Source organism: Neodiprion pinetum, chromosome 4 (genome assembly GCF_021155775.2).
Source record: "Neodiprion pinetum isolate iyNeoPine1 chromosome 4, iyNeoPine1.2, whole genome shotgun sequence".
Taxonomy (NCBI): domain Eukaryota; kingdom Metazoa; phylum Arthropoda; class Insecta; order Hymenoptera; family Diprionidae; genus Neodiprion; species Neodiprion pinetum.
In genome coordinates, this window is record NC_060235.2 from 17923123 (window position 1) to 17941019 (window position 17897).

General features: G+C 32.6%; 1 protein-coding gene and 1 long non-coding RNA gene across 2 annotated transcripts; both read left to right on the forward strand.

The window, feature by feature from the left end:
* The first annotated feature begins 234 nt into the window (after positions 1 to 234).
* LOC124217101 (vesicle-associated membrane protein 2-like) lies at positions 235 to 17710 on the forward strand. Its single transcript, XM_046622391.2, has 5 exons — positions 235 to 523; positions 3822 to 4033; positions 4846 to 4925; positions 5146 to 5197; positions 15743 to 17710. Coding segments are annotated over exons 1-5 (540 nt in total). The 5' UTR covers positions 235 to 521; the 3' UTR covers positions 15937 to 17710.
* Positions 7301 to 10415, forward strand: LOC124217103 (uncharacterized). Its single transcript, XR_006882771.2, has 2 exons — positions 7301 to 10124; positions 10234 to 10415. It is a non-coding gene; the product is annotated as an uncharacterized lncRNA (long non-coding RNA).
* Positions 17711 to 17897: the final 187 nt, after the last annotated feature.

Here is a 17897-nt window from a genome sequence, read left to right on the forward strand (position 1 = left end):
ACAAGCCCCGTCGCTGAAAAGAATCGAAAAATTTCGATATTGATTATTGCCTCCGCATTCGCGCGCTGGTATTGATTTGAAAAAACAGTTATCTCGCGTCGCGCGTTCCGAACTCGTTTGAAATTCGAACGCGTTCCCAAATTCGATTCTCGATTACTCGCCGGCTCGTTTCGTAATTTCGATACACGTATCGCCGGGGGCTGCTCGACGAAGCTTCGGCCGTGCGTACTAGGGGCACGATTTTATTCAGGAAAATTTATCAATACCAGAGGGCTAGGGGAGCGGAGCGAGTTTGGTGGCGGCAGCAGCAGCAGCAGCAGCAGCAGTACCACCAGTAGCGGTGGCACCATCCTCAGTGTAACAAGCATCCTCCGCCTTTTCTCTCCCCCGAAGAGACTGTCTGTCCGTCCGTCCGTTCGCTCGGTTATAAACCTGAATAGAGAAAACCAAGTAAGAGGAGAGAAAAAAATCAATTTTTTCTCACGCGTAACACACCGCGGATTTCCGGCTAACTAGATATCATGTGAGTATATACATATAATATGCATTATCCTTGCATGCGTATGTACACTATTTTCAAAGTTACCCCAACCAATCGTTATACGTATTCACCACACAATTTTATTATCACACCTTCGTATACCTTTATTATTCATCATATGTATATACGTATCGCAATCGCCGTGCAAACCGGCCGATTTACTGCTACACCATGTATCGAATTCCGCGCATTTATTGCTACATGCAAACACGCAGGAACACACGATCCATTGTGTATTGAATTTTTGCCGAGATTCGCGTATAATTGCCGACTTTTTGTTTTCGTTCCGAATTTTTTACAATTATATACGTATATTCTGTAAATTGTCGATTGATATTTTTCACATTTTTCCGTCTCTCCCTCCCTCCCCCCCTCTCCCTCTCCCTCCCTTTCCCTCTCTCTTTCTCTCTCAATTATTGCTTTACATTTAAACGATATTTATTCTTTTTTTTTTTGCATTCGCAGTATATAATTCGTTGATTTCGATCATACGGCGCAGACGCTAATTATAATATATTTTGATTTTTTATTGAGGTGCGGATTCGACATCGATAATTTTCAAAATTTCAGGCATTATTAAAAAGTTCTTTTCGCTATTATCCACCACGCGCTGCTGCAAACGCGAGTTTAGGGCGTAATTTCTAACCGTCCTATTTCTCGAATCGATTTTGTCTTATATACTGTATACCTGCTCTCAATCGCCTTCCCTACCTGACATCTACTTCCACAAGCTTGCAACGCCACACCGCGCTGCTGCTGTACAAGCTTTACAAAGGAATATATTCTTCTTCGATCGGGACAGCGCGACCACGTTTCTCTCTTTGAATAACGTACCGCAATATTAATAAAACATATCATAAATGGGTTGAATACATAAACGATATTTTATATTTAGACTAGTTAATTTTTCGATCCTTGCATGGATTTCCGTTTCGTACCGGTATTTATTTTTAAATAATATTTATATTAACAAAATGTTCTTATATTCACAGTTTTCAATTATTTTACTTAATGTTAAATGCACAACTGTAATCGGTGTCCTTATTTTCGTCATACACATTCTCTGCCTCTATCTATCCATGTCTCTCTCTCTTTCTCTCTCCCTCTCACGCATGGATTGTAATAATCAACGTTTCACAGATCATTGTATTTTGTACTTTAATATTTTATTGCTAATATTGCGGGATATGTGGTTGTACAATGCCAGTAACAAACGTTTTCATTTCTTTTTCTTTCTTCACAGAGTAAAGTAATATTTATGTATACCATATTTGAAAAAATTCAACAGTGAACACATTTTTCCTGTTTTTAATTTTATTTTTTATTCTCTTCAGAAATAATACAATTGATAGCGTTATATGGCTACTTTAATATACCTATATTATATAACAGTGTAATAATTTTAGTATTATACATACAAACTACACGTAAAATTGAAGTTACAAAGGCTGAAGACTATACTTTATAAGGTCAACTCCGTTATTATTACGCTTTCAACTACTTTTTGTTTCATTACTATCAGCGTCTTCCATATTTACAATTAATTCTCAATGTTATACACATAAACACAGAGTAAACTATGTTTTCAGTTTCGTTTTGTTTCGTTCAGTTTCGTTCCTTGTCTTGCACCTATTTTATTCCGCTCCTCGTTCGTTCGTCGCCTCGGGGGTTAAAACGTAACAGTATGATCATCGAACGGGTACCGGGTGGCCTACGTGTGAACTTTGCCCTTTAAAACTAGCAAACCAGCAGCCAACGGCAGCAGAAGCAGTGAGCTTTTACCGGGAGTACAGCGAGGAGCTGCGACCCTGGCAATCCGATGTGTGGGTGTAGGGTCTGTAGAATGGATATGTATATAGGTATAAAAGTATATACATACATGTACAATACGTGTCACATGTGTATGACTATATAATACCTAGGTAGGTGTATCTGGACAAGTGTCTATACATGCATATGGTATGTAAATAATGAAAGTTTCATTTTACTATTCATTATGTTATTATTGTTGTTATCCTTACTTAAGTTTTTTTCAAAAAAAAAAACAAAACTTGTATTACATTCTAAAATATACGTAAAAACAATATAACAGAAAGAAGAAATTTGTAGAAAATTACATTGCAGTTTAGAGGTCGTGCGCAATGGGAGAAATTACATCATGAATTTTTCATCCATATATCGAGATTTTTTTTTCGCACAGCTAACACTCGGAGGAAAAAAATCGCGATACGTTATTCATACGATAGAACCAATTGATAATATGATAATATTTTTGATCTTGAAATTTTTCATTTTGATTTGACTGTTGCTTTGTTATTTTTTTTATTCGTCAAAAGATACTAAGAATAAAATGATTTTGAAGATACTTCCGAAGGTTGTGCAATTTCAGTATCATTCAGAGATACTTACGATATACCTGATGCTATGGATGTGTAGACATTAGACATAACACATATCGTTCACTTGCAAGGTTTCCGCAAATATATGGTTATATTAAGTAGGGTGGGGGTATCATATGCAGGATACTCGTATACACGTAGGATTAAAAATGAAAGATGCAGATCATCAATAATCGTCTAACTTTGTCTCGATCACGATTAAAAACATAAGCACAATAAACTGGAGAGCTGCAATTTCGATAATAATGAGTCCAAGATTGTATTTTCCTTCTTCTTCACTCGCTTCATTTCTCTCGTTTCCCCTTTCCTTTTCATTTTCTCCACCAAGAATTGATCCGTAATGTATCGCGTTCGAAGGGATATACGAGGCTTGACGGAATTGAGACTCTACCGCCATCATCTGCTACAATTCCATTCCGCAAATGTCGAAAAATAAGAATGAAATAAAATTGCATGTGTTCCGAGAAAAATTCAATTTGTTATATTTATTACAAAAATTGGTAACTATTTAGTGTAAAAATTATAATCATCAATATTACATTCTCAATTTATTATGCGGTACCAACATCCAGTCATCTCGATAGTTATAGGAAAATATGACACCATCGGTGACTATAACGAAAAAGAATAATAAGACGTACTATATTTTCTGCATTTACAGATACAAAACTCATCTTCATTTCGTGACGAGTACTATATACTCATATTTTTTGTTTGTGACAAGAAATGAGAATATAGTTACAGACTTTTATAATAGTAACCAGAACTAGAAATTCCTAGCTGTGATTGCTGCCTGTTGAATGGGATCTCACCCTTTGTCAATTATCCTTACGTACTTTGCAGTTTTAATAATTATAAAAATGCGTGACGATTAATTTCAGGGCAAGCGAAGGCGGTCTTGGGCCGGATGCGGCGGCGGGTGCCGGAGGCGATGGAATCGTCGGGGGCCCCAGAACTCCCCAACAAATTGCCTCGTCCAAGAGGCTGCAGCAGACGCAGGCACAGGTTGACGAGGTTGTCGATATAATGAAGACGAACGTCGAGAAGGTCTTGGAGCGTGATCAAAAATTATCGGAACTCGACGATCGGGCTGGTAACTATTGTTAAAATCAACCTGATACTCGTTACATAGGTATATTGCTGAAATTCTCTTCGAAAAATAGCAATCTTTGCTGTATGTATCAAAAAAAAAAAGGGAAAAGAATTCTAATGATAGTCGGAATTGTTAATATTAATGGTTATTTGGTAGAATTATCGCATTATGGACAGTAATTAACGGTAGAGTAAATTTCGCCTGCGTTCATGCAATTCATTGTCAAGGTAAATTTGATCAAAATCAGCCCGCATTTATGCAATTCATTGTCAGGGTAAATTTTATCAAAATCCGCCTGCATGTATGCAATTATTGTCAGGGTAAATTTCATCAAAATCCGCCTGCATTTATGCAATTCATTGTCAGGGTAAATTTTATCAAAATCCGCCTGCATTTATGCAATTCATTGTCAGGGTAAATTTTAGAAAAATCCGCCTGCATTTATGCAACTCAAGGTACATTCTACCGATTTTTGGTAAAACGTACTCTGATAATGAACTGCATGAATACAGGTGAATTTTGGTGAGATTCACCTCGACTCCGAATTGTGTCAGTGCAGGCGAATTTACTCACAAGTAGCGATCTTTCAGTATTGGTCAAACCTCTAATTCACAGAACCAATGCCACGTAGATTTGAGGTTGAGGCGTAATTAAGAAATTCAAATTTTTTGAAACTAATTTATGCGTATTTTTATTTGGTGATGTATTTTATTTCATAATGTTATTGAAAAACTGGAGAAGAATTTTCCATGTAGTTAAATATACTCTATTTTTTGTTTTCATTCTTCTCTTATCGCGTATTTCTTTTTTAGACGCTTTACAGCAAGGCGCATCACAGTTTGAACAACAGGCAGGAAAGTTGAAGAGGAAATTCTGGCTACAAAATTTAAAGGTATATTAATATTCACGAACAGTATTTCTTGTGTATCCATAATGCATTCTTGGGGAGTTTTTAGTATCTATTACAAACCTAATGATCATAAATAATATATCGTGTAAGATCAAGAATCATCGAACGATTAGTTGAAATAATATGGTGATCTTATCACTGAAACTGCAGCAGATTGAATGAATGTATGTAATTAACGTTTCTTCTTTTCACTATTTTACAGATGATGATTATAATCGGAGTCATTGGTCTCATCATACTTGCCATCATCGTTGGTAAGTGGATACAAAAAAAAGCAAAACAATTATTTATTATTATTAACATACAACAATTTCAACAGTATATCACAAAACAGGTTGCATATCTTAAGCAATTAGATTGAAATATCATCGCAAAATACCGAATTACAATGTGTGTATGTAATGTTTTGGGGGGAAAACGAAAAAATAACAGCGACAACAATAACAACAAATTACGAATGTTATAATATAATTGTTGTTCATAATTAATACGTTTCGTATCGACTTATATATCACATGTATAAGTCGTTGCACAATATACATAAATCATGTGTCAATTTCTATGCATATACATACGTTATAAACGAATCATCTATACGTAAATATGTCTCATAAATGTTGTCTTATGTCGCGATACAATTCATATATACACACATAGACTTGAAATTTTAAACACACACACATAGATTCCGATAAGGGCGCGTTAGTTCGATTATGAAGTACGATAATCGCATTCTACTGTATTTTTTTTCTCCTGATCGTACAAATTTTTATTGATGCAACTATTTAGTAACAGTATTGTAAAAACGCAATTACAGTATAATAATGGACAGTAAAGTATTGAAAGTTTGAAAAAATTTATGGTATTGTAATCCATCGAGCACAATTATAGTTACAATAATAATTACATCATCGAAACAGATAACACCGGCACACAAAAAAAAAAAATTCTCTGTACTTTAGACCGGACCCATCCATCTCTATGTATTTTGACCCGCTGAATCCGAATCCGAGGTCCGTTTTACCCCTATACCCTCAGATTTCGAGAAAACTTTGAAAAACCGAAAAAATAACGAAAATTGGCAGTTTTCGTGATATAAAAAATTCTGCGGAGCTGAACTAAGCATGATTTTCATGTTTTTTAATCCGTTGAATACGAATACAAAGTTTACATAGACCATAAACTGTTTTAAATGCAAGAAAATTGCAAAAAATTCTTAAATACTCCAAAAAATCTAGTTATTGTGATGAAAAAAAATTGTATGCAGCTAGATCAATGATGATTTTCATGTATTATGATCCGCTGAATATAAATCTTTAACGTATTCGGCCCAGACGTCCGTAGGGACCTATGTACATAGCAAAAAACCTCTCAAAATTTCGAAAACCTAACGTTGTTATGGTAAAAATCAATTATTTTATAAAAATAAAATATATTTCATATGTGATTGAATTTTTGAAGCACAAATTTGAAGATTATTTGGCCTCAAACCCAAATAAATTTAAGTAAATCGCAAAAAATCTGTAAAATTACAAAAATTTCGGATAACCGCACTTACAGAGATAAAAAATGCCTGGTTACAGACACAAGCATCCAAATAAGAAATCAAAAATGCTTGAAAGCTACTCTTGTATAACTGACTTTGCTGGACGCCGAAGAGAGATGTACCCGATGAAAACCGAAAGCGAAAAGAAAACGCTGTACATAAAGCATTTTAAGACAAAACGGTTCGATATCAGCAAAGACGGATTGAAATAAAGTCGATTCACCGCACTTTTTGTGATTTCTGCAGATTTTTTGTGAGTCACTTCAACTTTTTCGAGGTTTCAAGCGAAATAAATTTTAAATTCATACTTCACAAATCAAGTAATATGTAAAATATACTTTGTATAAATTTAAAAATCGATTTTCATCATACAAGTTGCAATTTTTCGAGATTTTCAAGAATTTTTTGCAATTTTCTTGCATTTAAAACAGTTGATGGTCTATGTAAACTTTGTATTCGTATTCAACGGATTAAAAAACATGAAAATCATGCTTAGTTCAGCTCCGCAGAATTTTTTATATCACGAAAACTGCCAATTTTCGTTATTTTTTCGGTTTTTCAAAGTTTTCTCGAAATCTGAGGGTATAGGGGTAAAACGGACCTCGGATTCGGGTTCAGCGGGTCAAAATACATAGAGATGGATGGGTCCGGTCAAAAGTACAGAGAATTTCTTTTTTTTGTGTGCCGGTGTAATTAAATAGTTTGAAATTTCACTAACAAGTGCATATTTCTGTGTTTTCCGTCTAGCGAACTTCATGTAGGCGGGCTGATTGACGGACGATAATGTGTGTGAGTGAGACTGCAGGTAGTTCTCGCGATCTTGTGTCTTGATGTAGGAATTTATATTTGATTGAAACGTACAAAAAGGAAGCAAGAAAAAATATATATATAAAAAAAAATGAACAGTTAAAAACTGTTCAGTACAGTAAATTATACAGTGCTTCAGTTTTTTTTTTTCCAACTTTTTTTCTTCAATCTTTTACTTCTGTTGTCATTCGATTATTAATTTGATTTAATTGCTATTTTTCTTATTTACTATGTAGGTGTGCATATATATCTACATATATACATAAGAATTATGTGTTCGTTGGAAAGCATTTTTCTGTATAGGATTGTTGACATTGATGGTGATCGTGTTATGTATAATCATTGTTCCTAACACCGCTACCATATACACATATATATACATATGTATGTATATAATCGTGTATTAGTTTGATCTTCGTAATGTTTAGGGGTTGCGCTGATGCTGACTGTCGCTGTGTTTCACACCTGTGTATTAATTACTTTACGTACTACTCCAACTGCCACTACCATATTACTACTTCTTCTAGTATCACGTCTGTACTGATTTACTCATTCCCAAGCTTTACTCAACTTGTTTCACTTCTACTATCCTATACGTATTCACATTGATACATAAAAACAAGAACAAAATTATTGGATTTATAACAATTCATGAACAGACAGAATCATAACTTGCTCTCTTTGAACTCAATTGTTTACAATCAAAGAACGATTTCTTATTCCCACGTTCTGGTAACACAAGCATTTTGCTTCTTTTTTTTCCCATCGCGTACCAACAATGACAAGCCGTATACGTATAAATACTCTGACTTGAATGGTATACGTAATAGGTATGTGTCTGTCTATAAGTGTCGTGTATTTGTGTATGCTGGACATAAGTATGTGATACCTTCTAATTTTTTCCGTGAACTTGGTCCCATGTGATGATAATACGCCTGGACCACGATCTTCAAACTTCTGACATCACATAATACAATAACTACGGAGTCTTGTTAAACTCTCCGATATCGTATGATAAGGCGATAGATCAGAAAAGAACGCCTGAAACGTATATTCGTTTTCTTTTTTGTCTGCAGCCCCGATTTTTCCCCCCTACGAGGAAGTATTTCAACAGTTTTTTTACAATAATACAGAACGGCTGGTGCTTTATTGTGTTTCCATGTATACCATATATTTACCACATATCTACACACGCAATGTAGACTCGCTGCATAAATATCTGCCAGACGATACTTCGACGAGGCCCATTTGGATTGGCAACCCTGGGGCCACTGGCAGCGCCCCCAGGATTGCCAATCCAAACGGGCCTAGGTCGAAGTGTCATCTGAAAAGTATTTCCGTAACGGGTGTACACCCAGTAATCTATCACAGGGGGTCGATTATGTAATTTCAATTTTTACATCTCCAATCATCTAAGCATTCTGATTGGTTTGCAAAGTTTAGTCAACCAATCGGAATGCATGGATGGTGAGAAATGTGAAAAGTGAAATTACATAATCGAACCCCAGGTTCGCCACCGTAAGAATATTACACCTGTGACATCTAATATTGTTACAAGTTTTAACAATTTTCTATAGTTATGTTATAACTTCGGAATAACTAATTAGCCGTACAACTGTTTCGTCTACAGTTTGCCAAATACACACACACTCACATAAACACAAATACACCGCATAGACAGGATACCTCTGCATGATCTTTCTCTACAACAGAAAAACAAACAAACAAAAAAACATACAAACACTTCCTCGAATACAATTACAATCATTCTTCAATATTCTCAATTTTTATTCAATCGAATTTTTCAAGCAAATTGTTACATAACCTGCTATTCATAATTTATTAGATATAAATCTTTTTACATCGTACTTTTTATACTATCTTATATAAACCGAATAATCTCAAGCTGGGATGATTTCTGCGCGTGCGCCTTTTGCATGGCTTGCTTAGTAACATTTACATAACATGGATTTTTCCGACTGGCGTAATTGTCCACTACCTTTATTTCGTTACTGTCATCTTTATTTTTATTATACTAATGTAATTTGTTCTTTATATTTGCATTTCATTACTTTTTTTATCCTCTACTTCAAAGCAAACGGATATTGTTATGCTTATTGTCCATTCTTGAAAACTGCATGGCCTGATAATCGGAATATAGCTTTGATTATGTGCAATATCCTTTTTGAGGATTCTGAATTGTTCGAAAATGAGTATTAATATTTAAAAAGGTAGAAAATTTCTAATTTATGATGCAATTTTGTCAAGACTGTTAGATTAAAACAATCAACATTTTTCTGAGGGCGAACAATGTCAGTGCCATTTTCATTTATTTTATCGGTAGTGCAAATTCTATACAACTTCGTTTTACAATTTCTACAACTTTTTTCCTTCCAAACTGTATGATTCTGCAGAGACTATAATTGATTAAATAAAATATTTATACGCCGTCTTTGCGACAGTTTTCAATTTATCAGGATTAATTGTAACTTATATACAGTGATAATAATTTAACGATGTGAAAATCTTTGTATCATTCGTATATAATGTACCAAATTTATACAAACGAGGTTAATTTATAGCTAGTTAAAATTGATATTTGTTAAAGCATGGCAAATTATTTGCATGTTTAGAACACTAATAATTATACTATTGATTATAGTAACACGCACGAAATAGAATCTGATTGTGAGACTAAATATTGAATCTATGAAGAACTATAATCCAAAATACTTATAATCAATTGCCTAAGCTGCCATGATTAATATATGTTATATAAATTTGCATGCCTTGTTTTTGAGACAAACAAAGAACAGAGAAAAAAGAATGTACGTACGTAGATAATTTTAATATTCATTTGTTTTTTCTTTGTATTAAAAATTGTTCCATGTCTTTTGATAATGATTTATAAACGATTTGAAAAACAATTATTTTCAGCGAGCACCACGGGTGGAAGCGATTCACAAAAATAATTTTGATACGCCAAATACTGTTCAGGCGTCAACAGACATCGCTGGTCGCAATTGATATGATATAATTTAAGTCCAAACCAATTAAAGGAAAAAAAAAAAAATTAAAAAACAAAAAAAACAAACATGAACAAGAAGAAATTGATTTTATTCAGGTAAACCAAGGTATAATATATACATCATTAGCATACCATGTAATGGCTATACGTTCTTCGGTATTTGACACATTTCAACTGAATAAAGATTTTCTATAATAATTAAACGTCAGGATTTTTATCGTAAATATATTATGCGATGGGTATATAACCGAGAAGAAGGTTTGAAAAATAGAGGGGAAAAAAAATAAATATGAAAGGAAAAAGTTTTGCGTGCGTAGTTACCAATGTAGAGCTGAAAAAATCGTAATCGTATCCATGTATGTATTGAAAAATATTGGTAACAATTGGGATTTAGAAAAAACCGATGCAAAGAAATTAATATTGAATTAAAAACTGAAACGATGATGTCGATCTGATGTATTAATGATTATTCTTCAAACTTCACTATACAATTTTTCTCTATGTTCTTCTGTTTTTTTTTTTGCTTGTTCTTTGGTAGCATCTAAAAATCGAGCTAAATAATGAACAAGCCAGTAAATTGTACACATACGAATAAAAAAATTGTACATGCATAGGAATTATATTGAGAAAGAAATGAAACAATAATGCGACGAATATTATATACCCTACATATATTATATATACATATACGAGTATAGTTATTACATGTAACGTTTACATCGGCGTGTGGTTCAGATAATATGACAGTAGCAGATTTTCAGAACGAAAACTATATATATATATCTATATATATATATATATAATGAAATCGTAGCTTATAGATAAAGAAAGAAAATACACTATTATATTATAGGTATATAGATTACTGCAATCCTTGTGTGATTATTTATTAACAAATTAGATAATTGTCATTGCGTATCGATCGATAATATAATGGTAATAGTAACGGTCGTAACAATGTAATATGCATACCGGGCCATCATCTGATGCGCAACATAAGGATCCTTAATTATAGGCAATCCATGTTACACAAACACTCTGAACAGAGCTGCGAGTTTCAGTTGTTTGGATTGAAGCCGCTAGCGCGCGGCGACGTCGCGTCGCCCCGGCGAAACTCGGAACCGCTCCGAGTTCTTATCATGCGCATCCATATATTGTTCCGGTATATGCGTGGTGGAAGGAATCAAGATGTTGTGCTCTACTCCCACGATAGCTAGTTCACGTGATACCTCCCCCCCCCACATGACGTCGCGACAATTACAGTTGAATATAAACGACGTCATGTGGGGGCACTTTCTCAATGGCCGAAGCGACAGTGATACGCAAGAACACACCTTGTTTCCTTACACCATGGGTACATCGACGACAGGAGGATGTCACTGTTGAAGAGAATTCAATTTGTTTGAACGAATTTGTTGTATTTTGTTATATTTCATCGGTTAGCGTTGAAAGATCGACAATGTTTTTTTGAAAAGTTAATTCAATTCCGTTGTCTATCGAATTAAAATGTTCAAGAGATGGTAAAATATTCAGAATATATACTGGGACCAGGTCTGAATGAAATCCAAAAACAATCTCTAAATGCAATTCAAAAACTAGGAAAACTGGTCTTGCTTAGTTTTAATATTTATAATGCGTTGTATGATAGCACCAGTAGAATAAATTTCATTCTTTCGTTCTATATATATTTCATATATTTCATATATATCAACGAAAGAATGACTAATGGATTCAAAGTTACGATTATTTGAACAATCATATACACGTTTATAGTTGAAAAGATCCAGAATTTGGAAACAAAACGAAGAGAAATTAAGAAATAAACCTGTGTAGTATAATCTCGACCCGATAAGAGTCGAGCTGTGTCGTACAATATGTTTATAATATATACATACATATACGTTTAATATATTATAAAATATATTATTATAATACGTTAGCAAACATAGGATTTGTTTTCCTTCTTCTGTTTTAGAGCGCATATTAAACCGTTGCCATGATTTGTACGTCTGCATGTGTGTCTAAAATCGGGATTCAGTTATAAAATTCGATATAATTGCAGTAAGGCATATATTATAAACTGCAGTCGCTTTTCCATGAACATATGATAGCTATAAATAAAACGACTTGTGTGATATACATAATATTATACATGATGTAAAAGAAAGGATGAAAAAAAAAGGAAATTATCACGAGGTGTTAGTACATGTTTATTATAATTATTAATTATATCTGTAAACCGTTAGTTACATGTATACGGACTCACGTATATACCTGATTTATTATTAGTATATTATTATACACATTACGGTGGTCGTTATTTAGCTTGTTTTCAAAATTACGTGTGAACAAGGCGGAAAAAGTTATAAAAAATTTTTTTTTCAAACTATGTGTAGCCTTGAGCCTGTCGGTCAAGTCAAAATATTGCTTTTAAGGCAGTGAATTTTCCAACGTAATTTAGATGAGAACTGCGGCTCACTGCATTCTTTTTTTTCCCACCTTAATAATGCTTGGAAAAATCTGCAATTTGGTATACATTTTTCCGATAGTCATAAGTGTTTGAAAAAAAAATTGGGCGATTTTCAGCGACAAAAGTTTCGAAATCCCAACACGTCAAGGTTGTGTTTTCAAAGTCGAAAATCACAATTTAACGACATAAATGGGGTATTAATTAATTTATTACTCAATTTAATACTTAATTAATTACTTAATTAATAAATAAACACGTGCCTCTAAGCTCCGAAAGTTTGAAATGTAAAATACATAGTTTTTATAACCAGTTATATTTTTTTATATGACTTTGACATAAATTAAGGACCGATTTGAAACTTGGCAGAGTTATTGCTTGTACTGATAGGAACAAACCGTGAAAACTAAAAAAATTCATCATAATTTTATAATCTACTCGTTTTTTTTTTATATAAGCTTAATATAGCATCTCTTTTATTAGGCTTATATATAAGCGAAAAATAATGGTAAAATTTAAAAAAATTTCAGGGTTCATTCCTATCATTATAAACAACAACTCTGCCAAGTTTTAAATTGGACCCTTAATTCATACGAAAATCATACAAAACGAAATAACTGGTTATAACAACTACATGTATTTTACATTTGGCATATGTTCCAGTTGACGTAGAGAATTAAAACTTTGCAGATTTTTTAATGATTTGGGGACGTCCCAATGAAAATTTTTCCGACCCCCTAAATAAGGACCACCCTAGTGTACACGCATGTTTATAGAACAAAAATAATAGTAATATCAATATGGCTGCTTTCAACATTTGACAGTATATATATATACGTGTATAAATCAAATATGAACTACAGTATAATAACGTATCAATGACAACAGCTGGAACATTTGAAATACGTAGGTAATACATTAATGTATAAATTATACGTAACGATCGAACGTCAGAATCTTTTCAAACATTGTTATTATACTGTACACAGCTCTATTGCAGTCTTCATAGAATATATTATTGCGAAGTAAGTTAATTGTATGCGAGTAATTATTATGTTGTAAAAACATTCATGCTATTGGATGATAGTCGAGACGCTACGTGCCGATGAAGAGGATCCAAAATTAACATACATGTACCTATAAGAAATATTGAGTAACGTATATAATTGAAAGGTAAGACAATCAATTATGAAGAAATAATTTTCTCCGCCTGTTGCATGAATCGCTTATATTATATAAAATTTATTGTACAAAAGCACGTATCAATTATTCATAATCTATACTATTACAAAACTCTTTTAATTCTATTTCGAACACTTTTTCCACACTAATTCGCACATACAAATTTAATAACTACGTGTCCGGCAATAAAGCTTTACAGGCAAAAAAAGTCGAATCGTTTTTGAGATTTTATGAACAAAGTTTAGTACAATTCATTTGTCAGGTCTCTTTGAAACCTGTGTAATTCTATATTCATCATTACAACTAGCTTCGAAAATTGTGAAAATTATATCAGTAATCTATGCATTAGCTTAATTTTCAAATTCTTCTTCTAATCAAAAAACGTGAATTCACAATTTCGTAAACTTATTTCCACCCCGAACAAAGTTTTTCTGGATTGAATCAAATCCTGGACCCAAATTAGAAAAGAATTCCTTGAATAGACCCAAATATGTAAAACTTGATGTAATATACAATTCTGAAATTTGTAATAATTTTTACTTTGTGCGATTATACAGTGTTTGCGTAAACCGAAGTTGAATTATAATTTATTAATTATTATAATTATTCAATAACATTTTAACAGACAAACAAATCACATTAGCAGCTCGTACTCATTACGGTCAATTAACAATAATAAAACATCGACTTCACTATATACACACACAGGTACACAATATTCGTGCATAAACAATTGCAACCGAGATCGAGTTGAAGCCAGATTTTTATCACAAAAATTTCATCGTACGCAATTCATAAACAAAAACATAATTAATCACTCCAATAATACACACTTTCAGTTTAATTACACTACATAATATGTGTACTTGGGTGTAATATTTTTGTTGTATTTCTTTTATCGTACCGTGGAAAAAAAATATCAACAATCCTTATGTGTGTATAAATAGGGGCTGTGTGTTAGAATTATTCCTACATGAGAATGATCGTACAATATACCGATACGATATACTATCTGTCTGTGAATATATAAGTGTATGACCGCGTGTGCTTATAATTGTCGATTATTTATACAATTATCGTCCGCTTTATTTTGGGTAAATTTTTTCTTCGATCCTTCTTACGATTATATTATTTTCTATTGATTTATTAAGTTATAATTTATTCATACTTTCAATGTCATTTAAATCGTTATACGAACCGAACTATAAATTGATTTGTCAGTGTGTGGTAATTATGTATATTATATTATATATATAATTGTTTACTTGTGACCCCAGATAATTATTGTATGTTTTATAAGACCACAATCACATATATTATTTAGCGTTTGCAATATTATTACTTTACATATACACATAATCCGAATTATTTTGTACATAATTTATGCAATATCCTGTGGCACATGGAATATCTATAGCCCCATACGATTTATATTACAACAACTTGATGAATTTCAATCTTTTTTCCACACTTGACGATCATGATTTCTAAAATCTTTAGACATTCCATAAAATCTCTCCGTTGCAATTTCTTTTTATCAATCATTGTCAGGCATTTAAAGAAAAAAATCACCAATCCCGTAATCATATCGTAACGCTGCTTCTAAATACTATTTTTTTACATTTCACCCAGCAGTATCACAACAAAGATAGAAAGAGGGGGAAAAAAAGGGAAAAATTTGTAAAAACGCAAACAAAGAATAAACAACGATTCACATGATTCGAAGAATTGATTGATAACGATCGTTTTTTCTTGGTGAAATTTTTCAGCAAAATTCATGCCGGACAGTGCGCCACCCGTTCAACAACAACCCTATCCTTACTTGCCGCCGCAACAAGGAATTCCACCATCTGGTCCAGCGGGAGCTTCCGCACCTGGTGGACCTGCGGCAGCTCCTTCAGGACCTCAGACCGCAAATGCAGCGCTAGTCGGGACACTGAGCGGTGCTCACAATATCATGTAAGATTAAGTCGAACCACGTACGCGTTGTATTTAACACGATATCTTATATTAAAACACGTCGCAATTATAATTACAACTCTGGGGATTCTTATACTTTATTAGAAAATTGTTATGATTTTCATCGAATGAAGGGAATGAAAATTTGGCCCATTGATTTGATTTAGAGACAAAGTCATGTTCGTTGTATGCGTTATTCGCAAATCGCAAATTTTCTGTGGCCAGCTTGATCGGTGAGTGTATAATAAATATTAGAAGTGACTTACTATCTTATTGGAAGATTCATTCCTGACGTTTAAGTTTATCCAAAGTTTTTTATTTTACGCGATCGCTATTCTATGTTCGTATTATGAGTACGTAATTTTCCATCGTCTTCTCTATCGTTATTTTCTTCGATTTATCACTGATTTAATTCAATAAAGCAGAATAACTCACGCACGTGCATCCATTTAGATGCGATTGTAGAAATAATGATTATTGCCATTCTTTTACTAATATCGTTATCGATAATTGAGATATGTGAGAATGGATAAGGACGAAGGACTTTAATTTCCTTCGAAAATTGGCTTGAAACTAATTTTGAGATATACGCGAGACGTTGTTGAAAAACGCGGTATTACAAAATGTCAATAAAACAATATAATGAAATTAATTAGCAACACTGTATTACATGCATATTATATTATACATACATACATACATCTGTGTATACTGTCGCTGAATATAATCAGTAATCCTGTAAAGATTTAGTAATGAAGAATAATGAGAGGAAAATGGTTTGAAGTTGATTCATTATATATACGTCGTCGATATATGTTGATAGAAAAATATGATATTGTGAGTGACTATAGCTGTGGGGCACGGTATTAATTTTGAATATAATAACAATATATTTTAAAGTTTTCTTATTATTATTAATACTGTAGAATGTAAAGTTTTGATGGACAGCGACATATAATACTTATTATGTGCATATGTCATTGTAGTAAAGCCTGTAATTAATGATATTATATATAATAGTGTTATACGTATACATATTTCAGAGTGTTGTTCATTTTCTCAAGTTTTTGCATAATATTACACATTGATATAATATATACAAATCTAGTTTTCAATCATTTGAATACAATCAATTATTGTTGTAACTATGGCATTATCTTTATTATTATAAGATATTATGTAATCCAATTACCACTGAGCAGGCCTATATTATGAATTCGAACACCCAAATAATGCTTGAAAACACCCTGATACCACTATATAAATCATCACTACAAAGTATAGTAATAATAATTATACTTGAAAATACGAAAAATACGGTCGCGTATGTAATATGATATTAATTTGTTAAGAGAGAATATTATAGCAATATTCAAAACGTTGATTACATGGAATTACGCTGTAATTATACATACTTCTATGAAATTAGGGACTATAAATTATGCTATTTTAATGTTTTAATTAATTCTATGAAAACTTACGATTATAATTAATTAAAACGCTACGATCGTGTAACTCGATTCATTCTGATTATACAAATTGAAAAGAAATAATAATCATGAACTATTAAATTTTCAATTTAAAATTACAACGCTCTATACGGCTAATTGATTTTCGCTTTCATATATTACCTTGCATATTTATATCTAGTAAGCGTTATATTGATAAATACAGTTAACCAATAGCTATGATTGTAAAAAAAAAAAAAAAAAGAAAGAAAAGGAAATGAATGTAACTTACTCAGACTAATGTTAAGTAACATGAAATGTATACTATAAGCGCTAATAGAATTCCATTATATTGTAAATCAGACGTAAACAATAATAAAATTGTAAAAAGGAAATTATCGACCGATTGCAGGAGATTCAATTTTTCCTTTGTAAGATTTTTCAACTCTCATCCCCTTTCATAAATTAATGTGTGTTCACGATACTCATATATTTCAATTTATTTTGTTTTATTATT